Source organism: Etheostoma spectabile, chromosome 2 (genome assembly GCF_008692095.1).
Source record: "Etheostoma spectabile isolate EspeVRDwgs_2016 chromosome 2, UIUC_Espe_1.0, whole genome shotgun sequence".
Classification (NCBI taxonomy): Eukaryota; Metazoa; Chordata; class Actinopteri; order Perciformes; family Percidae; genus Etheostoma; species Etheostoma spectabile.
Genome location: NC_045734.1, coordinates 15,457,410 through 15,484,509, shown reverse-complemented (window position 1 = coordinate 15,484,509; position 27,100 = coordinate 15,457,410). Strand labels below are relative to the sequence as shown.

The window sequence follows — 27,100 nt, the reverse complement described above, 5'->3', positions numbered from 1 at the left end:
ATATATATATATATATATATAGTATGTCAAATGCAATATGCTTTGTGTCCACAGGACATCATTTTGTAATGCTGCAAACTCCCACGCACAACATTGCTGAAACTTCTGATGGAGTAGACCAACAGAATATACAATGCACCTTCTCTTTGCATTTATTAATAGTATAATATAATATAAATATTGAGATTCACAATGTACATGATACATAATGTAATGTATATACTGAATATACACGCACAGTGTATTCTCAGCCAGTAGAACTTGTGTGGTGTTTGTTTGTGTGCACACAAATGACACACATATGAACATGTTACACATCCTTGCCAACAGTTTCACACTATTTCAATTCATCTATAGAATGCAGTAATGTTCCAACAAACATAACAATGTGGCACTTTTAATACTGTAAGCGCATAAAGCAAACCATAGAAAACTATAACTTGAATAACACCTTTTTTATGACAAGAAGAGACAGAAAATCTAAGTTCTCATCTGAAAAACTAAAACCCATTCATACAAATAAAAGTTGCTCTCCCAGAACATACTGTGTGTTACAGAGTGTGGTATCATTAAATGGCGTATTAATAACAAGTAATTCTGTCTGTTATCACAACTTGTGTGTAATCACTTAGCTTTTCGGGTGTTTTTGCATGCCATGGGGTTAGAAATTCACACGGTAGAAATGTGTTGATTGTGCCTGTTTTCTGAGATGCAGTACCTGAGATCTGTGTTGTTCAGACTGCACCAGGAAAACCACAGAGTCTCCAGCCCTGCGGATGGCCTCCACTGCCTGCTCATGGCTGGCATCTCTTAGGTTCACACCACACACCTTGGCCAAGTCAACACACACACACGCACACGCAAACGTGCACACACACACACACACACACACACACACACACACACACACACACACACACACACAGTAATGACTGAACCTAATGACATTAGTCTAATCTTGTGAAATTACCTAATCCTTTAAATTCCATTTAACCACAATACGCACACATTATACATCATACATTTTATGAACACATGCTTATGCCTGCAAACACACACAATCCATTTTTTGCCACTTTTCAGTCTCTCTACCACTCACAGACTCTTACAGGCATAAACACACACACACCTACCTCTAGTATCCTGTCTCCAGTCCGGAGGGTGCCATTATGTGCTGCCGGGCTGTCGGGACTGATGTGCTTGATGAAGACTCCCCTCATCATCTCTCCACTGCTCAGTCTCCGGCCCATGCCTTTGCCTCCCATTATGCTGATACCCAGGGACTGGCCTGGCGCTCGAGTCATCTGCACACTGGAACACAAAGCAGGATACAAAGAACAGCCACACGTTTGATGATGAATGCATGTCCTCTGTTTACTTGATGAGGACCTACTTTATTAGAAACATTACTGCAAAAGTGCACAAGAGTCAAAGTAATAGAATATTATACCTGCCGGGGATAGACACAAAAGCTGGTCTTTGCATGCAGTTTGTCTTGTGTGAGTTACACAAACGGGTTACAGTTGTAAATGTGATAAATACAGGTTGTGAAAGTGGTCGGTTTCTCTGGGTCTAAGAAATATGAGCATGTTGAGTCTGCGCTGTGCTGATCTACCCTTGCTGAGAACATAACCTGAGAACACTAGGATTTTGCTAAGCCTTCTCTGGCAGAGAGAGGATAAAAGGCATCATGAGCAGAGTTTTGAAAAAAAAGGTAGAAAATGGAAAATCTGAAAAAAAACTAAAGGCAAAAAAGGACATTGTTACTTACTGTACATCACTGATTAACTAACCTTCTAGGTTGATCCCAAGAAACTGTGGCATGAGAATAAAGCTCCTCTTCTCCCTCCTTGTTACCATCCACCTTTATCTCCACTTCCAGTTGCGGTATTTTCCCACCTGCACTACTCTTATGCTTTTTCTCCACAATCTCTCCATCTTCTTTTCCTTCCTCCTTATTGTGAGGTTGAGATTTTGGAATCTGCCAACTGATGGCGAGAAAACAATCAAACATTCAAATTAATATTGAATCAATGTGTGATGTGATCATTGGCTATGCTCAAAATGTTATATTTTTTCAGTTTTATTTAGAACAAATTAAATTATTTAATTGATCAATAAGTTAATTTACAGAACATTAGTTTGTAAACATTTTGTTAATTGATTAAATGCTTAAGTTAATTATAAAGCAAAATGCCAAGTGTTCTGTTATTTCAGCTTCTCAGATGTGAGGATTTGCTGCTTTTCTCTGTTTTCTGTCATTTCTGTAATCAAAATTCCTTCGGTTTTAGACTGTTGGTGGGTAAAATAAAACAAGACAACACTTTGAGGAAAATTTTGACAAGCATACATAATTCAAATTAATACATACTAGCAGAATTGCTGCAAATAACAAGGTATGTTATTTTTTTCAAGTTCTGACACACAATGACTCATGGCCAATAGCAATTTACATTGGCAGGCCTTGAGAAGATGCACTGCTTTAGGTGGAAATAGACCTGAAAATACACATTTTCTGCTAGTGAGGTCATAGTAAGGTAGTGTCTTTATGTGTGTGTGTTAACACATCACATTCAACTATGGATATATAAAAATTCTCTTCCTCTTTCTTTCTTTCACACGCACGCACACACGCATCTGTGTGTGTGTGTGTGTGTGTGTGTGTGTGTGTGCGTGTACATGCGTGCGTGTGTGCGTGTGTGTATGAAAGAAAGAGGTAGAGAATTTTTCATGAATATATTTAACGGTGGAGGTCTGTAATAAGCCCATGGAGGTGAGTGATAGTGGTGCTATCTGCGCAGCAGGAGCCTGTAGCCAGTTAAGTTACAGAAGAGGGCAGAACAAATGGTTCCACCAGGGGTGAAAGAGAGTGGCCGGGAGAGGGGTGCCAAGGCAGGGGGGAGAGGGAAAATAAGGTAAAAAGAAGAAGACCAGAAAGAATGAGAGGTGAGACACAGATAGAGACACAGAGTCAAGAGAGAAGTCTAACAGAGAACGAGACAAAGACAATGTATCGAAAGATAAGAGGGAAGAAAAGGATGCAGAGAAAAATGGGAGTGAGGAGAAAGGCAGAGGCAAGAAGATGGAGCGAAAGCAGGGTTAGACAGAAGCGAAACAATTCATTTTCACTGACAGTCAGCACTGAGATCCATAAGCGAACAGCTAAATATAACTCAGAGATTCAACATTCAGAGAAGGTTTTGCCTTTACCACAGAGAAGAATGGAGAGGAGAAAATACGGACGGAAAGGGAGTCAAACTGAGCTTGTTGCATACTGGAATACATTGTTTCCTTCATGGATACGGTTAATTAAAGTGCAAGATAATAGCTCAGATCATTAGCATGACTGAAATGTGTGACAGTAATAAAACCCTATCTGCAGAATGTGTTTCATAGCTTGAATTCTCTGTAGAAAACATTTTAACATCTAATAAAGCTGGAGCCTTGAAGTCTAATAAACCCTGAGACAGGTTTATATTGCATTTTTGGGCCTGAATACGTATTACGTGACCATAAATAATAGTCTGAGACCTCTTGATCTTATATTACCTTGAGTCTGGGGCCGGGGTGATGGTATGGACTATGGCTGGGAATTTGAACGGAGCTTTGGATGGAGCAGAGGCTCTGACTTCTGCTGAATCTGGAGCTGCGGCTCGGAATTTGACTGAAGCAGAGGATTTGAGGGTGGATGAAACTGGAGTGGGATCTGCAGCTCTGACTGGACCAGGTGATCTGGCCTGGGCCACGGCAGGTTCTGGAGAAGGGGTTGGTGGGGTGGGGGAGGAAGAGGTACTTGGTGCAATGGATGCCAGTGGGGGTAAACACAGACGGGTACGGTACTCGTCCACCTGATGGGCCGGGACATAGGTTATGCTAAGGGTAGGGAAACATAGGAAAAGAAGTGTGGGGGAGAGGTGAAAACATTTTAAATATTAATGTGACTTAAGTTTTGCCATTAATCTGTTTTCATATCTGCACATTTATTTAATTTTCAGCACCAAGCAATGAATAATATGATGCAGAGGAACGAGAAAAATGACATGGTTCTTGAATGGTTTCTATACAGGAAAGATGGATTAAAGGAATAGTCTGACATTTGTGAAGATGATTTCATTTACCGTCTTATCAAAAGTTAGATGATACTACTCTCATGTCTGTACTGTAAATATGAAGCTACAACTAGCAGCCAATTAGCTTAGTTTATCAAAAAGACTACACAGGTTATACAGGGTGAACAGCTAGCCTAGCTGCAACTCTCTCTGCAAAGTTCACAAATTAACACATTGTATATTGTTTGTTCAACCTGTACAAAAAAACTAAAGTTTAAACATTCACAAGTTAGGACTTTGAGGGTGGGACTATTTCTTGGCCGAGTGTGGTCAATTTCTGAAATCTTGTTGTCACCATGAGGTTGAATGAAAGTGGTATCAATCTTTTGGACAAACTCTCCAAAAGAAAGCAAATGAGCATATTGTCAAAAATGTTGACGCTTTAATCGGTTTGGTAGTTAATACAAAAATAAAAATTAGTTAAAGTTAACTTCAGGTAGTCAGATATGTCAATCACACAAATAACTTTTGTTGACAGTCTGGATTTTAATCATTAGACAGTTATCCATTACAATTATGCATCACTAAATAAGAGAAGGGAAACTGACGCAATGTTTAATAATGCTAAATAATTCTAATCATCATTAATCATTGATTAGAAATTAATAATTGACTTGTTCTTTTCAAATATCAGTCCTAAAAAACAAACTTTGCCAAGGTTAGATTTTTCCAGGAAAAACACAAAATGATTTTTGGTAGGTAGACCGGCTCTGTAGTAACACATTCTGATGGTTTCACAGATTTTGGTGAAACATCGGAAAAGCCTGTGTTAGTGAGTATCTATCAAGGTAAAAGGCAGTAGAAGATTTCTCTATACAGGCCTAATTGTATTTTAATTTTATTTTAGAAGTTTTCTGTTGTAGGTACAACTGATACTGGGGCAGAGCCATCACAAAAAATGGAAATTAAACAAAGAACAACAAAAAGCTAAAAAAGGGACAGACAGTCAGGCTTTCAATAGATGGACACAATTACACGATTGTAAATAATTCAAAATAGACCCCGAATTGGCCCTCAGGTATGTAATATATCTATTTAACTCATAAAATAACTTAAAGGGCAAGATGTGGTTTTAAGACAGTAGCCTACGTTAAATTACGTCCCCCTTCCATTTAGCACCTGGTTTTATTTCCTTTCAGTCCGTGTTTGTGTTCGCCTATTTTCTTTTCTCTTGTCCTTCTGTACTTGTGTAAAGTGTCCTTGGGTTTCATCCTGGTCTTGGGTGTCATGAAATGTACTATATCAATCTAAGTTATTATTACGTAATGGTCTGGCACTTGACACAGTGACAGTGATACCTGGTTTAGCTCGCTATACATCCAGGATAAGTTACCGTATGCAACACTTGCATACGTAACACATTATCTTGTTGTAACTAAATCACAACTACTTTTGTCCAAACTGGTTGCTAAAATCAACACAAACTGAAAGTTACAAATTGTTACTTTAAGTGCTCTAAAATTATAGATGTGCCCCACTCCACTAGCATTGCTTGTGCTGCAGCTGGTACATAAGATGAAAAGAAAAAAATGGAAAAGAAAATGTGCCTAAATATGTGCATATATATATATATATACATATATATAAATGATGCACTTCTGACTCAAGAGTTCCAAGAGTTTCTGAAACACAACATTTATAATAAGAAAATGTGTCTTGCATGAGCTTAGATCTATCTAAGCTATGGTGTAAATTCTGTAATTTAAGTAAAGTGTCAAGGACATCAGTAAAGCCCCCCCCAACACACACACACACACACACACACACACTTCCATTGTTGTGTAACGCTACTAGTAGACATGCTGTTTGAATCCTCTGAAAGACCACTCGTGGCGGCAGATTGAATATGGAGGCCTTCCACGCTAAGCTGTTGTGACTGAGCTATGTGGACAGCCTGTCGTGTCTCAAAAGAGCTCGTTTGATAGTGACAAGCCCTCACCCTACTATGTCTGACTATTCTGAGGATGCCAAGCAACCCATCTGCCTCCACTCTCTGTTAGTTTGTCTGCAGTGCTGTCAGGAGGAGGCTGAGGCTCTGTGTGTGTGTGTGTGTGTGTGTGCATGCTGTGTGCAAGTGTTAAAGGAAGACATAATGCATGTGTGTGTTCATCTGTGTGTGTATTGTGCTATGCATCTATGAGAGGCTCTTTAAAATGCTTTTTTATTCAGAAGCACACTGTTCAAGGTGAGATGAGCAATGAATTATTCAGAGATATTTCCCTGAGCAGGAAAAAGGTGTTTTTGGAGGTTAGACCATTGAACGGCTGTGTATGTGTGTGCGAGTAAAATCAAGAGATAGAGGGAGAAAGAGACAGAGAGGTTGAGAGAGAGAGTGAGTGGGTGTTTTGCAGGGCAGCATGGTGGTGGAGGTGGGGCACATCTCCAATCAGCCAAACAAGCATTGTCAATGTGGTGCCATAACTGCTGATGTTAGAACAAGTAATAATTTACCCGATTTAGCCTCAGGAAATCTTTAAAATTTCATCATCTAATCTAATTTAACATGACTGCAGAGCCTCAGTCAACTATGACTGCAGTGTCAAAAACAAGGCGCTAATGGAGATCCAAAGTGAGATGAGATCGTTTACATGTGATGATGCAGAGAAAGTCGTGTTTGTGACTGCTGGGAGCACATATTTATATTTATGATGTACATATACTCACTCATTCGAGGGACATAGACTGTCAAGATCTAGATGGGTATATCTAGAAAATGTGAGCAATTTAAATTACTTTAGAACTCTGTTTTTCTCTCTGTTTTTCAAGCAAACGTGTTTAGACTATGACATGAGGGAAAGCGCATACAAATGTCATATAAATAACTGTGCTACATAACTCACTGGAATCTGTTTTAAATGTGCCACATATTTGTCCTACTTTACTGCTGGGCCCAACGCAGGGCCTTGATTTGTGTCAAATGTTGTGGCCACTGAGCTCATTGTCAGGTTCCACAGTTCTTACCACTATAGTCTTACATATTTAGAAATAGCAAGAGTACACGTGTTACACTTTAGCCAAACACTATTGGCTACATTATAACCTAAACAAATTAATTTTGTTTTGTGTAGGTTAGTAACCGTGGTGACAGGTTACATATGAGTGATGTGCAGTTGTCATAAAATTCGGCTTAAAATTAATTACAGTGGGGCTCAAATGTTTTGTCACCCCAGGTAAAAATTTGTACTAATGTGCATAAAGAAGCCAAGAAAAGATGTAACAATTTCCAAAAGGCATCAAATGACAGATTACACATTTGTATAATATGTCACAAACAGTTAAAATTCTATTTCCATCATTTACACTTTCAAAATAACAGAAAACAAAAAAATGGCGTCTGCAAAAGTTTGGGCACCCTGCAGAGTTTATAGAATGCACCGCCCCATTTGGAAAGCTGAGACCTGACAGTGTCATGGATTGTTCTCAATCGTTGTCTGGAAAGACCAGGAGATGTCAATCTTAAGGTTTTAAATGCCCAGACTCATCTGACCTTGGTCCAACAATCAGCACCATGGCTTCTTCTAAGCAGTTGTCTGTAAAACTGAAACTGAAAATAGATGATGATGATGATGCTCACAAAGCAGGAGAAGGCTATAAGAAGATAGCAAAGCGTTTTCAGATGCTAATATCCTCTGTTCAGAATGTAATTAAGAAATGGCAGTCATCAGGAACAGTGGAAGTTAAAGCAAGATCTGGAAGACCAAGAAAAATATCAGACAGAACAGCTCTCAGGATTGTGAGAAAAGCAAGTCCAAACCCACGTTTGACTGCACGATCCATTGAGAAAGACCTGGCAGACACTGGAGTTGTCTATGTGTTCATTTGCAAACTTCAAACGCTGATTTTTGTGGTGAGGACGTAGAAGAGGTTTTCTTCTGACAAGTATCTCTTTTTAGTGGAAGGGTGTACCACAACTCCAGTGTCTGCCAGGTCTTTCTCAATGGATCGTGCAATCAAACGTGGGTTTGGACTTGCTTTTCTCACAATCATGTGAGCTGTTCTGATTGATATTTTTCTTGGTCTTCCAGATCTTGCTTTAACTTCCACTGTTCCTGATGACGGCCATTTCTTAATTACATTCTGAACAGAGGATATTAGCATCTGAAAACGCTTTGCTATCTTCTTATAGCCTTCTCCTGCTTTGTGAGCATCAACTATTTTCAGTTTCAGTTTTACAGACAACTGCTTAGAAGAAGCCATGGTGCTGATTGTTGGGGCAAGGTCAGATGAGTCTGGGCATTTAAAACCTTAAGATTGACATTACCTGCTCTTTCCAGACGATGATTGAGAACAATCCATGACGCTGTCAGGTCTCAGCTTTCCAAATGGGGCGGTGCATTCTATAAACTCTGCAGGGTGCCCAAACTTTTGCAGACGCCATTTTTTTGTTTTCTGTTATTTTGAAAGTGTAAATGATGGAAATAAAATTTTAACTGTTTGTGACATATTATACAAATGTGTAATCTGTCATTTGATGCCTTTTGGAAATTGTTACATCTTTTCTTGGCTTCTTTATGCACATTAATACAAATTTTTACCTGGGGTATCCAAACTTTTGAGCCCCACTGTATATAAAGAGATAAGGAAGATAATATTAATTAAACATGCAACTTATATTTTCATTCTTTTAATGAAACAAATATCAATATATCAATGTCTATTGTTCACATTTTGTGCTAGGGGGATGCAGCGCTTCTGTGGCATAGTTAGAAATGCATTGGATTAAGAAGATCATCCTCATCATTGGGAGTGTAGGACATTGGGAATCCTCATCAAATCTGTTCCTAATTGCTTTTAAAAGCAGTTCACTTCCTGTGATGGCTTATTGACGGTTTAAACACAGGACTGTAAATATGAAACAAAAGCAAATATTTACAACAGGGCAGATTATGGCACCTGTTAAGATGAATTTATTATTCAAAAGATACTGAAGCCCCAGTCATGACGTTTTCTGCATGTAATGATGTAGAGTTAGACCTATAAAATGTGTCCCATGTAATAAAACCCCATTTTATGAGTTTCCTGTATGTCACACAGGTGTTTTCACTTATTGTGCCCAATAATACGTGGGCATGTACAAACTGTGCTTTTGAAATTTCTCTCACCCTCCTATTCGTTATATCACACATAAAGGGTTGGAGAGTTCACACTTTTATCATTTGGCTTTGTGATCTCACTTCAATCCAACAAAGTTCTGTTCAACTTCAGTCTCAGCAGATGTCAAATTAGCCAGAATAAGTGAAAACACCTGTCTGGGTGTGCAGGGTCTTTTTCACAGAAGGCATTTTGACATGTCACAGTAGGAAAAGCACAGGTGTACAATGAAGTTAATGATGTCTGACTTTTATTTGGCTGCTTTGTTTTAGGGTCCTGATCACTGGCACACAGTTATGATGGGGGTACAAGAATAAAGCCATCGATAATGTTAATAATGTGCGTTTACTACCATGTCAAGTCAAAAGGCTTCATGACAGCACTGCATCCAGTTAAAAAAAAAAATTCAAATAGAAAAACAAAAATCCTGTCCTGCTACAGTGTAAATTAGCAAAACATGTACTGCTGTGACTGTACATGATAATGTAATTTGGCGCGTCAGAACCAAAGGTCTTTAACTACACAACTATTAAGAAATGTGAAGCAGCACTTGAGCCACTTGTAAAGAGGGTGACGCACAGTGTTGCACATCCAGCCAACCAGTGTTTCTGGATAAAGACTGAGGATTATTGAGAACAGGTGATTCAGCGGAAACTCAGTGATGTAATGGTGTTTTTCCACTGCGTGGTACCTACTCTACTCACCTTGATTCTACTCGCCCCAAAAAAAAAAAGTCCCTGGTACCTGCTAACAGGTACTTTTTTTAGTACTACCTCAGTTGAGGTTTCAAGCGAGCTGAGGCGATACAAAAAGGTGACGTGAAAACCTGCAGACTACTGATTAGTCAGAGAGAATCGTCACTATTCACTCCGTCGTCATTGCTTGCGACAGACGAGGGTGTCCTGAACAAACCCGCTGTGTTTCAGTAGTTTAGCCAGCGTTTTTTTGTTGTTGCTTCCAGTTTCTTTTAAAACTAATTTGTCTTCTGGCTGAGGCAACAGCCACATTCCGAGAATCAAAAGCAACACACCGTTGACGTTCTGTGTTTGTGTTGCGTTAGGTCACAGCAGTTTCCTGCTATGACAACCAGCCACGGCTCGCCTCACCCATGAGGCGGTACTAATCTGCAGTGGAAAAAGGAGGACGGGGCACTGTGGCCGAGTCGAGCAGGTACCATCAATGGAAAAATGACGTAAATGAGAAATGCCCTAGCTACACCATGAAATTAACAGTAAACATCACCGGATTTTTTTTTCAGCCTAGAACAAAACTCTCTTCATTCTGTAATGCTATTGGACAATGACTGGCTCCTCACCTCATCTCTGGCCCTAGGACAGAGTGCCTGCGGAGCGTGGCTCTGGCCCTGGCGTTGGTCAGATTGGAGGTAGGTTCTCCGTTGATGGCCAAGATGGCGTCCCCGACCCCCAGCCTGCCATCCTGGCTAACAGAGCCCCCCTGGACCACATTGCGCACCAGCATGCCTGAGCCGTCTTTGATAGCACTCACTGACATCCCTGCCAACACGCACACACAAACACACACACAAGCATAGGTGAGTGAAGGTTTGGATAAGGCTGCTTTGAATGCATGCCAAACAGACAGACAGTCGCCCAAACAAACACCTGACTGTGGCATAATCAGCATAATCAAGACAGACACTAGGCAGATTAGCACACAAACATGGCTACACATGCTTGACATTTACACGGCATCTTCCTTCACAGTCACACTCGCATAAGGTGCACAAACACAATCCCACACACCCACATAAGGTAGAGGGCACAGGTGGCTCAAGGGGTTACACATGCCAGTCGCAACACCTGACTTTGGCATTATCAAATCGGACACTAGGCGGATTACACAAACACTTCATTAATGCAAAAAGGCAGAAGCAGGCTTCACACACACATACGTGCACACCTCATGCACACACATACACATGGGAAGGCAACAACTAATTAAGAAGTATACTCTATGGCGCCTGCATACTACATTGCTATCTAATGAAGGACTTTGCACATCCACAACACTATGGTCGTTCATAATTTGAAGTTGGTCAAAGAAATGACTTTGTGCTTTTCTTGATCAAATAAATAGTTTATTGAGTTTTGTATTACATTCAAATTACAATACAATCATAGTGCCTGGAATACAATCGACTGAAGACACAGCTACTGACGCTGACAAGACAAACAGAAGTCACACATTTCAAAGACATGAGAGGAAGTCTGAAGTAATAATGATGCATTTCTCAAAATCTGAGGGTGTTACTACAACACGGCATCAAAATACATTTTTCTATTACAAACTTGCAGTAACAACTTGTAATAATAATTTCCAGATGACAAATTCCATATGAAAATCCATTTGTTTTGACCTCAACAAAACTTCTTTATGGTACCACAAACTTACAGTAAGTGCAAACGGTTCACACCATTCAAGAATAAACAAAAACGTCTAGCTAGGCTGCATATATTCATGTTTTTAGACGAGCAAGGCAAGAAAAAATGACCTCCTTTCAGTCCCTTAAACCTTCTTTAACAACCTGCTCTAAAAGCCATACAGTCCTTGCAGTACAAACCAACCATAAGCTGTACGTAATACTGTAAGTTAGCATGTCTCACTCCAAAATTGCACATGAAGTCACTGTTGCACAATGGATAGAATTGTACATGGCACCTAGTAATAGGAAGAGTGTAAAGTAGTGCAAAAAGATATTGTACTATATGTAAATTGCTCATAAAAACTCCCCAGTGTTCGGGCCTTACAGATACAGACCATAACTCTGCACAAGCTGAAGCTTTTGCTTCAAATTCAAATACATGTAAATTAACAAAAAACACAGAAAATCTGTAAACCCTCCACATTTGGATATCCAGAAAACCATGCTAAATTAAATATTTCAGCATGACGACCTACAGTATTTTAAACAGATAAAAACCAAATAATTCAGTAACACAGACTGTAGGTTAGGTCCTTGATTTTTGCAACCTATGAACATTTACATCATTTTAAACTTTCACACACACAATTAGTGTGGAGGCTTATTTCCAGAAGATTATGTTTCCAGAATACAAATGTGTTGGTTTTCTTATGCTTTGCACACTGCAGGAGCAACTTAAACCCTGTTGTTTCCTCCCTGTTTGAATAACCAGTTTACTCTCAACACTGGAGTATAAAAACAAATGTATTTAGATCAGCATTCAAATTAATAATTACTCATTGGTTTTACTATTACTTCCTAATATTATCTCACATTACTATGACCATACACGCACCCCCATACTAGCCTCTCAAACAAAAACGCACACACACACACAATAATCATCTCCTCTCTCAGGGATCAAGGGTACTTCACTTCACCACTCTTCTTCAGGGCAGTCGTCATCACCACCGCCTATTAGCGTCATTATCGCCATGCCAACGACGTACACACACCAAGACACCATCACCATGAGAAAGACGGAGAACATACCAAGGCCACGGTTGCCCCGGACAACAGTGATTGTCCTCTCAAAGCTGGTGCGGGGCGGCAGAAGCGGCGCTTGCTGCCTATCTTCGTCTTCCATGATGCCGAAACGATGACGCAGCCGGTTTTCCTATGAGATAGTCGACAGAGGGCATGAGTAAGTAAGAGTACAAATACTACTGGATGGATTGTCATGACATTTTCTATACATAGTCATGGTCCCCAGAGAATATTTTCTAATAACTGTGGTGATCCTCTGACCTGACTTCTAGCTCTACAGCCTCAGCTGTACTTTGTTTTTCCTGCTAATTAGCAAATGTAAGATGGTGAACATGGTAAACATTGTAATTGTCAAGCCTCAACTTGTTAGCATCGTCATTGTAAGTGAGTCAGCATGCTGATGTTAGCATGTATCTCAAAGCGCTGTTGTGTGTAGGTATAGCCTCACAGAGCCGCTAGCATGGCTGTAGACTCTTACTCTTGTTTTATCAAGATATTTTACTCTAAACCACACATATCAATGGGGGCGCTAGATATAATACATTTCTCCAATATCTGTTGAGATACTTCGGTCTGGAACAAAGTGGTGGACCAACCAACCACCTGACAAACAGACATTGCCATCCCAAGAGCCATGATGTCATTGCAAAATTCCACAAAATATTGCAAAACTCAGCTTTGGCGCAAATAATTGTACATGGAGCAAATCTCACAACTTCTAGAAATGTAACCCACATTGCAAACATTACCTGGCACTAAAGTCTTACTATCATCACAACAATCACATTTCTGATGTGACTTAAATGATTTTAAACTATTAACTCTCCGGGGTGAATGCCTTTAGAGCACTCCTGAGATGTAAAACATTAAGAAAGGCAGACTTCTTTGTTCCCGCCGGGCACTTCACAAAGAAAAAGGGTAAGGAGGAAATTGTCTTCTTTTTGAACTGTCACAGAAAGTACAATCAGCACTGAAGTTCTGAAGCTACCTTTGCAACAAGCTTGTCTTTGATGAGAACACTGACACTTGCTGCTCTGGGTCTTTTTGTGTGTGTGTGTGTGTGTGTGTGTGTGTGTGTGAGACTCGTTGTGGCAGTACTGTATGCCCTTGTGCCAATGTCGTGCAAGCAGTAAGCACTTTTCATTGAGAGGCAATTGTTGGTAATTAAGCAAAAGCAAGTACAAAAGACTGCCTCAATAGGATTGAGTTGAGGCCACAATGGAGGAACAAGTCTTTGACACTGAGCACTTTCTCTATCCCTGACCCAGTGATACTGATACAGCTTGCTCTAAGCTCCCCACTATAGAACGTGAACAGAGAAAACAAACACTGTCATGGTACTCTCCTTTAGAGAAGCTAAAATGGCTACCCACAGAATCTCAGGTTTGCATGGTAATGAGCAATACTTCCTGTGCGATAGACTACAAGATTCAGACTGCTGCAGTGTTACTGTTACTGTAACTGCAAAGTGTCAAAGCAAATGTTCATTTACAAGAATTCTGCTAGACCATTGTGCATGATTCTACAACATACAAGTGAGTTTATATTTAGAAACTTGATGCACTGTGACAATTCTACTTATTTCAGATCTATGTTATGCACACAGAATACACAGAACTGGTGCTGTACATACCAGTAAACAACGGAATTAAACAATTCTGCAGTATATCACCTAATTTAACTTTTTGGCAAGCCGAATGTAAGAGAAAAACTCTGCCCTTTACTCTCCTTTGGACCAAAGTTCTACTGTTTCTCTAACCATAAACGCTAGAAAGTGAGCAGAAAGTTATGTCAAGCAATATCAACAAATCTGAACTTCATTTTGTGTTGTATAACATACCGTTGTAGTGTAGCACGGCTGGGTGATGCGGTTGTCCTCAGAGTTGTGTGTGCTGGTGTTAGCCTCTGCTAGCAGGCTGATCTGAGAGTGGCTTTCAGGGTCATCACAGGAAACCCGAAGGCTCCTCTCTGAGATGGGTGTTAATCCACCACACAGTTCCAGCTGAGAATAAAATATTCCAAAATATAAATTAAGTGTTGAATAAAAAAAAAAAAAACTTTCTATGTGCTTAAAAGTGAGTAAATTCACACAAAAGCAAAAAGGCTAAAGAAGTTGACTGTAAATTAGACACCCTCTACTCCTCTCCCCTTCTCTCTCCATCTGTAGTGTGGTCAAGCATTGTGTGCATCTCTCAGCTGCATTAAAAATTCAGACGGCCTGTAACTGGATTCTCTGTTGCTTGTTACTAAGCCACCGTCCACAACAAAAAGGAGAAGAACTACTGTACTCTCAAGCAAAACACACATTTAAGAAAATGACCTGCATATCTGTAGAAATTAATGTCTTTTTTTTCCATTATCTTGACAAATCATTTTGGTAAAGAATCCAATAAGAAAAATCCACTTTTGAATGTATGCGTACATATCCTGCAGCCCATGACATGATGATATACAGTATGACAAAATAAATGTGTCTATTGTCAGAGACTTTACCATACAGTGCCATCCATACCATATCTCTTTAATAACTCTTGGCCCTTCAATGAACAGGAATTCAGAAGTGAATTTGTATTTTTTGTGTTTTTATGTTTGTATGCATTATTGTAATAAAGCACCTTGATTTTGAAGGGTTTTTTTTTGCTCAATGTGCCAAAAACAGATTTCTGTCAAGTTATTTGACCCATAAACAGTTTCTCATTTGATTTTTAAAAAATGTACTTTGCAACAAAAAAAATAACACATCGAAATGAGGATATTATCTATATCACCCACTTGTGGTTTAGATTATACTAGTTTGGGTAAAGATTGTTGTGATCCACACAAAAATAAAAAAGGTACTTCTCCTTATTAAATAACTTAGATATTTAAGTGTACTTCTCTTTACATACAGGCAATGGTTTGGCAACTCCAATGCGGACAGGGCCATAGCCGGTGGATTTCAGGATGTGCACAGCATAATCCAGACTGGAGCCTTCCAAGTCATTTTCATTAACAAACATGAGTCGGTCACCAGGCAGCAGGCGGCCATCTTGATCTGCTACACCTCCAGGCACCAAGGACCGGATTACCAGAACTGTTTTAGTGGCATCTTCTGGATCCTAGAGTTAGACATAAGGATGGAGAGGATGGTTTACTGAAGATGTACATGTAAAATGTGATATCAACTAAATATTGTACATTCTGAATTGTGGTGGTCTCACAGAGGGGCAACCGGCTGCAATAAAGCTACTATTTCTTTACATTGTTTAAAAGCCTAAACACAGATATTTTCTATGGATAAAATGTGTTTTTAATCTTAAATTTAAAACAGAAACTAACAGAGCACTTTTCAATCTCAAAAAGTAAGACACACAAATACTCAGCATACAAAAAGTCCACATGCTTCTCAATTTTCTTCACCCAAACCAACCCAACACTGATATTCTTAGACTGCAGCCTATTCCAGTCTGTTCTATTTGTAGAATTGCTCAGGGGTATGTTTCTGACCTGGTAGTCCAGGATACTGAAGCCCAGTCCCGACTCGCCTTTCTCCAGCTCGACCACCTGAGCCTCTCTCTCCCACATGGCCAGAGGAGGTGACATTGGGGGCACGCCACGCTTGGTGATGTCCTCAGCTGTAGGACAGGGAATAGCACAACCCTGATCCAACTGGGACAAGCAGAGAGAACAGGGAGGACAAAGGGAAGGAGTTAGATTTTACAAGAGATGAGCATGGCAGTGGCATTTTTGAGTGGCATTTCAAATGCAGAGGACGTATACGTTTTTTAAGGGAATAGATTTAAACACCAATGCTTAATCCCACCATACATCAGTTTGGCAATGTGTGCCTTCACCTTGTCATTGAACTCAGCCAGCAGCTCTTTCAGGGTGAGATGAACATCATCGTCGTCTTCCTCATCACTGTCCAGAATTGCAGGGGGTACAATGTGAGAGCACACCAGGCAAACACGCATCGGCAGCTCCTTTAGAATATTGACCACCTCCTTATGCGTCTCTCCAATGAGAGGGATCCCATTCACCTGTCCGGAAGATACCCAATTATTTCACAACTATTTAAAAAATAGATATTTCTAGGGTCAGTGATTGGCTGATTCATGCTTATGGCTTTTGAAATAATGCCTGAGAAAACACAGTTGTGCTGATTAGCTTCTATTTCTCACTTGAAAATAAATTATTGTACATGTACAGCATGTATGTCTAACTCTCTTCCTATGACAGTGTGTATGAGTGTTAAATCAGACTGCTTATTATGTTGAGTGATATATGTCGGTGTGTGAACTTGCCCAGTCGAGGGGGAAGAGAGCAAGCTCTCAATTTACAGTACTCATATGCACAGAGGTACACCTACTCACACCCACCTTCTCATGTTGCATGCTGTACTTGAAAATGGCAGAAACATGAAGGAAACTATGGTATGAACTATGAGTTTTTTGATTGGTCATCCTCACGTACATACCACATACATGTGTCAGAATAATCAGTCCCACACAGATCAACTCTTATTCCACTTTAAATGAGGTGGGTTACAGAGCAATTGGTTGAATGGATCCGTATCAGTCTGTTACCTCCAATATCTGGTCACCATTGAAGATCTTTCCGCTTTGGCCAACGGGCCCCTCGGGTAAAACAGAGCACAGGTAGTGATGTCCCGCCCGAGCCTCCAGACTAATGCCGAGGCCACTTGTCTCATTGAAACGCTCCACCTGACACACCTAAAAGAGTGGTGTGAAGTTGAGCAGTGGGAAACAAATAAAGAGAAGCAATGTTTAGTGGTTAAGAAAGGTGTGGAGGATAAGTGTAAGCATCACACTGTAAATGGGATAACATCTAAATAAAATGATAAAGCAATTAGGTATGTACAGCATTAATATTTTTAGACAGTTTTTTTCTATACATGTTATATTTAATACTCATTTTATTTACAGAGAGACATACAATAACTTCAAATCGCTGTCCAACCGCATGTTGCCACCTCTTCCTCAGGTCTTCTTCTTCAGCTGCTGTCAGTTTCACACCTGTAAAATATGCGCACAGAAAAAGACAATCACTCTCATCTCATCTCACATACACACAAATTCCTCTTCATGTTTGAACCTAGCCCTAGGTGATCCAATTAATAAGAATGGGATCCTATTTGAAAACATCCCTTTGGCTGTTTAATAGAGAAAAAAGAACATAATTCTCCTTGTGGCACAGCAGGATGTTAACCACAACCACTCAGACAGGCGTACGCACAAACAAACACACACACACACACACACAAGCCACACGCCCACACCACAGGCACAAATGATACATATTCACACCCACCATCTTATGATTTCTTGGCAACCCAATGTTTTCTTGTTCATCTATTAAAGCCTCACAGCAATCAGGGCTTATTTGGCTGTGCTCTCTAATCAAGCCCAAAAATCTTTGCCTAAATAAAGCCATACATGCAGGCGGGGCGAGAGACAAATCATCTGGAATGAGCTGAATGAGTTGGATAAACACATGACTGAACAACACTATAAATAGACTCCAATCAATGAGCATGCTTCCTTGCCACATTGCCATTCCCTAAACCCAATCAGCATATCAGACTAAGTCCCATGATTCAGTTCCAGACTGCAGCATGGGAAGGAGAGCTCACCATTTCTGGAATCGTGTCGGGGTCGTCTATTGGCATATGCTGCTCGACGGGAGATTTCACGCAGAGAGCAGACACCTAGGAGACGGGGAAACACGTTTTGAACATACATGCAGTGATCCAAACACGTGGGAATTTACACACTTGAGTAAAAAAGAAAGATCATGTATGTAAGCAAGCATAGTTCTAGTTTGAACAGACATCAGAAAGAGTATTTGGTCATGATTTAACCAGACGTGTCAGGTAGCACCTGTAGATGATTGCATACTAAGTTTATGTTAGTGCATACTGTCAAATCTCATGTTCTCCATTTTCTCAGTTACTTCAAACCTAATCCCCTTATGATATCACTGAGCCAATATTTTCCTCTCTCAGCAGAAAGCACCTGTCTCTTGAATCTTGTTGAGGCCCACTCTGTAGGGATTGCCCTCGTGGAAGCTGTGGGAGTGCCGGAGGGGCTGCAGGGGAGGAACTGGGGGCAGGATGTGACTCAGACGTACAGCCTTCCTCAGCAACCTCAGTCTGACCAGGGGACTTGTCCTCCTCAGTACCTCCATGGCACGCTGCTCACTGCAGCCCTGCAGACTCACCCCGTCCACCTGAGAGAGGGGACGAGACATGCATCAGTAGGGAACAGAGCAAGGATGAAAGCACAGGCATGATGGAGACAGAAGCAACATTTTTGTGGATGGAGTAGACGTTATGGAGGAAACTGCAGGTAAATGAAATGGGAAAGTAAAAAAATAAATCAATAGCAATAAAAAATATAAAATAGAGCAAGATGGAAAGCATAGCTAAAAACAAGAGATGATGAAAGGATGGATGGGAGTAAAAGTAAAACTAGAAGAATTCCCCTTCATCAGCTTAAAAAAGACCCTAATTGGTTTGTATAAAACTTCTATAAGTTGCAACCTGCGCAGATTTTGAAATGCTGAAATCGTTGAGATTCAGCAGAGAATATATTTGAAACAACAAGGTATTTGTCTTCAGAGGGCACAATAAAAAAAGCCATCTGGTGTGTTTTTAGTGGAACTCACAGAAAGGATGATGTCTCCAATGTTGATGCGTCCATCTTGATCGACAGTGCTGCCTTTCACTATGCTCTTCACTATCACACCAGCGCTGTAGACTGAGAAATACAAGATAAATTGAAGGAAAACATAGCATTGATTGTGTAAATGTAGCTCTAAACTCACACATCAGCAGTAAGCCTTATTACAATATGGAGATATTATTAATAATTTTGTTATTTTCCCAGTTTGTTTCCATCAACTTAACTTGGAAAAATTAAAAACTTGATACAACACATCGTTACCTGAGTTTAGGTCACCTATGTAGCTAGAAATGGTGAATCCCAGGCCTCGATTGTTCTTAGTGAACTGGACGCTGAACTCATAGTCATCATTCAAGTCATTGAGCTGGAAAGAAACACAGACAGTACAAACTTCTGAACTTTTTTAGGGTTTAGGGAATAACTGTATTATACTTTTAATGCCACTGATAAGCCAATTACTTTTTACTTATTACAACTACCACACACACACACACACGCACGCACGCACGCGCGCGCGCGCACGCACACTCACACACACACACACACACACACACACACACACACACACACACACACACACACACACACACACACACACACACACACACACACACACACACACACACCTTGCCATCCAAGCTTTCCTGGCTGAGGACTGGAGAGGAAAGGTATTTGTCCTTGGTTATGTCCCTGGCGATGAGCAGTTTTACCTTGGTACCAGCATTTCGCAGTACCTAGGCCATGTGGTCATTTGTGAATAGATGGAAGTAAAAGTGTGTGATAAATTAGTAACATAAAAAGAAAGACAGCTGCGCTGGAAAGACAGTATGGCATAGAGCGGGATAGACCCGTTTAAGACATGGGAAACAGTCCAGGATGATTCCATAGGAAAGCTCAGGGAAGCATCTGTGCGATACTCTGATAAAGCATAAATCTCACCTTTGCGTTGCTTCTCCAAGTAAGTTTTCTAGTGCAACAGCTTCTTTGCCTCATTTTGGTGTGCCAGGCTGTAATGGGCTCATTACTGCCCCCTGAGGCTGGAAGGCAACAAACACCCACTGGTACTGCAGTGTTGGTGAGAATCGCAGTTGCTGCCACAAAGGGCAGCAATTAGCCCATTCCACACTTAAAACCTTCAACAAGCGAGACAATGGTGAGATTTATGCTTTATCTGAAGGGTTTTCAAACTAAAGGTTTTGGTTTTACGAGAAAAAAAAACCTCCAAAAGAGGAGCACACATTGCTTCCCTAAGCTTTTCTATTAACTATGCACTAACAGTGGAAGACATGCTGGGTCAGACTCAGACTCAGCTGTTATTTAAACAGCAGTAACATAAAGCATTATCATGACAGACAAAAACCTAAGGTGAAGAAAGCACTCCATCTACTTTTGTAATTTCTTTCAAATGTTGGCTCACCTGTGCCACCTGTTCACTGTTCATGCCCGCCAGATCTGTATCTCCAATGCGCAGGATTTGATCACCGCTACGCAGGCGCTTATCCTAGGGAACCACATTACAGACCAAAACATGTTAGTGTTAACTTTGTTAATACTTCTTACTACATTCTACTAAACACACTGCATTTAAAATAAGGTAAGATAAAACGTGAAATATCCTGAGGGAAATTGCTGTGGAGCAGTTGCAAAACAGAGTTGGAAGAGAGATACAAAGACTGCAAATGCTCAAAAGATTTAATTAACTAATAACCTTGTTTTTTGGAAATGCACTTATTGTCTTTTTTGTTAAGAGTTCCACTCATATGTCTGTAAAAAAAGCATATTCCCAAAAACGTTACTGTTAAATGAACTAGTCCTTTAACTTGCTTCTTAAGGCATGGCTTTGCAATTGATTCGCAGGTGGATTTACCCGTCCAGCAGCTCCACCAGGGAGGATGGTCTTGACCATGACTCCTGTGCTTCGCCCTCCTATGATACCAAAACCAAGGCCCTTCCCATCATTGGCCAGCTCTATCATCTCCACATGGCGTCTCTACCATGGCAGAGGTCAGAATAAAAGGGAGGCAGAAATTGTAGAAAGAGAGAGAGAGAGAGAGAGAGAGAGAGAAAGAGGGAGGGATATATTTTGATTAAACCGGTATAAAAAGCGAAATAAAAAAGTGCTAAACCCGTTTGATTCCCTTGTTTATCTACATACACAGACACAAGTTTACATGCTCTACAGTAACAGCTCACATATAAGCCAACTGTACCTCATGAGCAATAGCAGACAGGTTTCTCCCCATCGACATGGTGCGGGAGATTCGAGGGGGAGTGCAGTACTAAAAAATAAATGACGTGTAAAATAAAAGCAAATTGGAAATGACATCACGTTAGCTGTGCTGCCTCTTACCATCAGCTAGAACCCCTTAGACAATGTAATATCCAACTGTGCTTGAGTTTTATAATGTATTGTTGCATTATTAAATGTAAAATGTGACATTTGGAATGGTGATATTTTACATTATGTACAAACATATGCGGTTGGTTGATAGACTTTAAGGATAATTTGCTTCTTATTACTCCTAAATTACCTCTCATTTACGATGGGTATTTTACGTACTTGGGATTCAGTTTGAATGCAGTTGTCTGTGTAGATATCTTCAAAGGACAGATCCTGTGAGCCAAGAGAAGAGATGCTGCCATCCCTGTGGATGGATCTGACATTGCTGGGCCTACGGCCCTCCATGGCCCATGTGTAAGAGTCACTGTGGCTCAACATCTTCAGGTCCAGCCCCATGCCCTGGCAGGGGCCACAATTCATGGACACTGATTTGGAAATCTTCCCCTGGTAGGATTGAGAGAGCAATGCGAGATGGATAGATAGGACACATGGTGAGATGGGTGGAAGAGGATAAAAGTGTAAAAATGGAGATGGTGCAAGTAAAAGAGAAGGATTGGTTGGGATAGAGAGAGAGTAGATGAATGAGAAAAGGATTAGGGAATGCAAGAGAAGGGAGAAAGAATGATTGGGAGGGAAATTAATGAGGGAGATAAAGAGATAGAGAAGGGGATTGATAGAGAGGTGAAGATGTTAATTGAAAAAAGGAGATATGGAGAAAGAGAAGAATAGGATGAGAGAGTGATGGAGGGAAATGGAATGGATTAGAAATTGAGAAAGGAGAGTATTGTGATACAATGAAGAAAGATGTGGGATGGAAGGTGAATGTGTGTTAACCAAAAGAAAAAACGTGCAGAAAGATGGAGCAGAGAAGGAAAGGATAGGAGAGCAGGAACACAAGGATCTGAGATAAAGGCTCCTGTTCAATATTGCATAGCCACACTACTGTTCCTTTTTGTCTTTTAGGTTTTCTGTTTTAAAGTTAAAAAGGGAGTTTTGGTAGATGCTCATTTCTGATCGGTACACTATGCCATTCTAACAACTTTGCCACCTGTTAAAATAGCAGTAATAAAAGAAAGAACACTATCGAAACACTTATAAGCACCTTCACACTCACACTGATTGCACTTCTTAAGTCGTAATGCTCTATATACAAAACTGTGAATTTGAAAAGAAACAAGAATGTGACAAAAACCTGTATCAGTGTCTGTCCTAAAAATCAAGAAAAAGTTGACATCATCCAGTGCCATGTTTTCTGGAATGCAGAGATGCTAAAAGGCTACAGGATCACACCACACAAAGCTAATGTAATAATGCCTGTGTGTGTAGACTGTGGTTCTTATAGGGTTAGCCTATTACAGTACACCACAGCAGACTATTAGGAAGCAATGATGATTACAGCCCACAACTGTAGTGGAAGGAGAACTCAGATCTTTCACTTAAGTAAAAGTAGCAATACAACAGTGTATTACAAGTAAAAGTAGAAAGAAGTTAGTTTCAAAAAAATACTACTCGATAATATAGAATAATAATAATGCAGAATGGCCCATTTCCCAATAATGTTATTGGATGTCATTATTGAAGCAGTCATGTGTGCATCACTTTAATGTGGCAACTATGAAAGGTGGGGGTCATTTGAATTCCTTTACATACTGCTGGGTAGCTAAGAATTTACCCCCAGGGGTCAATAAAGTTGTATCCTATAATAATACATCTAATAATACAACACCTTTTATTTGTTGATTATATTTTGTATTTTTAATCTCAATCTGCAAAGTATCTAGCAATTTAAGTCAAATAAATGTAATAAAATAAAAAGTACAATAGTGTCCTTTGAATTATAGTGAAGTAGAAGAATAAAGTAGCAGAAAATTAAAATAAAAGTAAAGTACCTCAAATTTTTACCTAAGTGCAGTACTTGAGAAAGGTACCCCCACCCCACACACACACACACACACGCACACACACACACACACACACACACACACACACACACACACACACACACACAAACTCTAAAGTTATGACAATCTTACAGATGGCTTCTGCAAACTCCTCAACATGATATTTCTTCCTTCCTCCCTCTATCTCTTGCTCTCGCCATCTCTCTCGTTCTCTGGGATTTAGTGGTAAGCTTAGGTAAGCTGATTACTCATCTAGTCTGGTTCCTGCATTCAGTATTTTGGGAATGGTTCAGACTCCTTCGCCATTCATGCTCGCACTGTACCTTTGCTGGGGGCTTCCGCTGAGCTTGCTGTAAGCTGAGTATATGATGGAACAGGGGGCTCTGCAGGACAGTCTTTAGCAGGGAGAGTTTCTCCTGTACGGGGGCCTCTCCTCTCTCTTTCAGTTTGGCTTGCAATCTCTCCACAGCTTCCAAGGCACGCTGAGTATCTGCAGAGAAATTGTATATCATTTGTTTCATTCAGAAACAGGATTTGTCCCAATGGACTTTGTGTAAGTTTCCACATGTTGTACTGTAGCAGCTGTTGTGTGACCCTGACACAAACCCAGACCTTTGACAGTAAGCTATGAAATGTCAATAATCAATAAGGAGTGGTGGGAAATTAAAGGAGAGTTCTCAAGTCTTTTGAAATAAACTTTGTTAAAATACAACATCTGTCTTTTGTATCCAGAATGACTTCCTCTGTCAGCATTGATCAGTGTGATAAATACTTAAAAACAATTGTAATTTTTTTTTGAAGGTTTACTTGAACAGGAACGGTGCTTGTCTAAAAAAAAATCCCTGAACCATGGCTGCTAGATTGTGAGATTTTTCAATGCCGACAATTTTCAAATGACACATTCATCCCTTCTACTTATTCGCAAAATGTTCCTTTGCAACAGGGCTACACAAAAACTGTATCAAGAGACATAAAGATAGAAGATATAGTACTAAAGGAGGATGGGCTATCTATTCTGCAATACTTAAAAGCAAAGGCAAAAGCTGACATGGTGTGTCAGGTCACATTGCCCTTGTTTATTTAGTGAAGCAGGAGCTAATGAGCACAAGCCACAATTGCAGTAATTGTACGTGGCAGAAGGTTAAGACCCTGTAAAATCTTCACCAAAGAGTTTTGACTACTGACCAGACTGAGTCCTGTGCCACCTGCACATGTGACTATTCCCTCCGGTCTGGCTGCAGATACCATACCCGACACCTTAATTGTAAGCCTGTGATAATAGCTAATAGCTGTCATGGGGGGGGGGGGGGGGGGGGGGGGGGGGGGGGGGGGGGGGTGTTACTGAAATGGGGTTTGTCTTTAAACAGTGCGTTACATCTGCAGGGTCGCTGAACACACTTACCTATGATTTCCATCGTAGCCTGACAGATTGTTTGCATAAATTGTGTCTTTGTGACTTTCTGTCTCCGTTACACGTCATTCATCTCTGTTTGGCACCTGCAACATGAATCACAAAAACAACAAAACAAAGGTTTTCTGCTGTAAACACTGTCTTGTACAGACCATGTCTATTTCATTTTTTGTGACAGTGTTTTTGTGAAAGTTGACAGTGCATTTGTAGAAAAAAAGCGCCAAGATGAGGATTCTCCTTGAAGATATATCCACTGTTGATACACTTTCATTAACATTATGGCAGAAACTTTTTCTCCCTGCTCATATCCAAAGATATAAATAGTGCACCAATTTATATTTTACATCTGTTCTGCATGTATTATTTCACCTCTACATCCTCTCTTCCCAGGCCTGTTCCACGCCTGTTTGCAAAAACTTTGCTTGTCAACTAATGCTCTTTAGCAGGATTTAAATCTCCTCCGAAAGGCTTTAACAGCCAGTGACGGTAATTAACAACGACGCATGGCCTCCCAACCATTCTGACTGGAGGGGGAAGTCTGTATAGCATCAAAGCATGATACCAATGACATGATTTGATTTGCAAAACGATGGGCTGAAAATGACAACGTCTCCTCTGAAATCTAATTAGGAGGCATTGATAGGCAGTAGGGGTATCGCAGTATATATGCCCTTCACGACAGCCTAATGAAATCTCTATCTTCAACCTGTTGACATTAAAGCGATACTGACTGCTTAAGAAGAAAAGGAAGTCATTGCAGATGAATGATTTACAGTAATTGTGCAGGCCCATTAGCTACTAATTTGATATGTAATCAACAAGGCAGTCTGTTAATTTCTTTAAAAATGACCCGGGCCCGTTAGAAATATCCCTGTGACGAACAGACGGACTGCTCGTCACAGTGGCAGTTCAGAATCGCTTGTTCAGAAAGCCTCATCTCACCTCCATTGCAGCGCCGGTGGGCTATCAACAGGTCCCCACTGAGCTCCAAGCACAGCACATCCACCTCCTCCGCCAGTCCGCAGGGTCAGTTTACCAGTACCGAATACCAAGAAAGACACTTTCCTGATGGGACAAGTCATAACAGCTTCTTAAGGGACTAGATATCAAGTAGCAAGCTGCGCGCTTTATTTTCCAGCATTGTGTCCGCGGCTCGTGAGCGCTCAATGCAATGCGCATGTCACCCTTTGATCTTCAGGCAAAGAGGGCTCATCCCTAATGAAAAACAACTAGCCTCCAGTAATCCTGTACATGTCAGTGGCACACAATGCAAATACTGCACACCTCCTTATAAAAACATTATTGCAGACCATGACGAATTAAATAAAAAAAACATGTGTCAAAAGATGTCGGCTATATTTAATTAAATATGTTACAGGCCTAGATATTAAAATATCAAGATATCACCCAGACTGAATTTAAAATCTCGTAATATGAAGGACTATGTCTACATGGAGCTGAACAGTGGGATACTTAAATAAGCCTTTATCATAATTCATGCGTATGGCCTGGGGTTAAATAGGCCACAACATTCTTCAATTAAGAGGCTAATTTTCATGTTTGATAGGATTTTTTATTTTTATTTTTTAAATAGCATTTTTATTTCTGAAATGAATTTGTCATTTCCCCGATTTCAGATCTGCATAGTAGCCCCAGGAAAACCGTTTAAGGCAGAATTGTTACATTACTACATTTCTGTTTAGTTTGGCCCCAAACTGGAGTCCAGGGACCATAACGAGTCTTTTAATTCCGGGAGGTTGCGAGTAGCCTAAAAGAAGACGGAAGAAGAAGTGGTTTTACGTTCATTCTTCTTTTAGATGATAATGTGACAATGGATGGAACTATTGCAGTTGTCACCCTGCGGCACAATTATTCAATCATACACCAAGTCATGCCTTAAAACAAAAAAAAACCTCTCGGTTGGGGATTCTTGGTGTCATATCCAGTGAGGTCTCTTGTCCTTTCCGTGAAGTTTGGAAACGCTTGTGTGTTTTTCACACGGTAGGTGGAGCCCTCGCTCCAGAGTTTTAGGAGCCAGATCCGGTTCCATGTTTTCCACCAGGCACCCCACTTCATCTCTCTCTCTCTCTCTCTC

At 40.4% G+C, this 27,100-nt stretch overlaps 1 protein-coding gene across 3 annotated transcripts in view; it reads right to left on the bottom strand.

Moving 5' to 3' along the window:
• si:dkey-92j12.5 (multiple PDZ domain protein) overlaps positions 1-26,217 on the bottom strand; it is a 42,034-nt gene extending 15,817 nt beyond the window's left edge. For 2 of the 3 annotated variants that reach the window (XM_032536606.1, XM_032536616.1), the window contains exons 1-24: positions 25,948-26,217; positions 24,997-25,091; positions 23,918-24,084; positions 21,913-22,137; positions 21,563-21,631; positions 21,220-21,342; positions 20,770-20,853; positions 19,979-20,086; positions 19,614-19,716; positions 19,336-19,427; positions 18,684-18,897; positions 18,302-18,376; positions 17,605-17,684; positions 17,235-17,381; positions 16,503-16,688; positions 16,156-16,317; positions 15,558-15,767; positions 14,510-14,671; positions 12,676-12,799; positions 10,516-10,714; positions 3,550-3,873; positions 1,794-1,988; positions 1,134-1,311; positions 719-829 (exon numbers count right to left, since the gene is read on the bottom strand). In XM_032536606.1, the coding sequence (XP_032392497.1) occupies positions 719-829; positions 1,134-1,311; positions 1,794-1,988; positions 3,550-3,873; positions 10,516-10,714; positions 12,676-12,799; positions 14,510-14,671; positions 15,558-15,767; positions 16,156-16,317; positions 16,503-16,688; positions 17,235-17,381; positions 17,605-17,684; positions 18,302-18,376; positions 18,684-18,897; positions 19,336-19,427; positions 19,614-19,716; positions 19,979-20,086; positions 20,770-20,853; positions 21,220-21,342; positions 21,563-21,631; positions 21,913-22,137; positions 23,918-24,084; positions 24,997-25,033 (3,375 nt within the window). In that variant the 5' untranslated portion in view covers positions 25,034-25,091; positions 25,948-26,217. The remainder of the gene's footprint in view (positions 1-718; positions 830-1,133; positions 1,312-1,793; positions 1,989-3,549; positions 3,874-10,515; positions 10,715-12,675; positions 12,800-14,509; positions 14,672-15,557; positions 15,768-16,155; positions 16,318-16,502; positions 16,689-17,234; positions 17,382-17,604; positions 17,685-18,301; positions 18,377-18,683; positions 18,898-19,335; positions 19,428-19,613; positions 19,717-19,978; positions 20,087-20,769; positions 20,854-21,219; positions 21,343-21,562; positions 21,632-21,912; positions 22,138-23,917; positions 24,085-24,996; positions 25,092-25,947) is intronic. The other variant, XM_032536626.1, reaches the window with a different exon arrangement.
• Between the last annotated feature and the right edge of the window lie 883 nt (positions 26,218-27,100).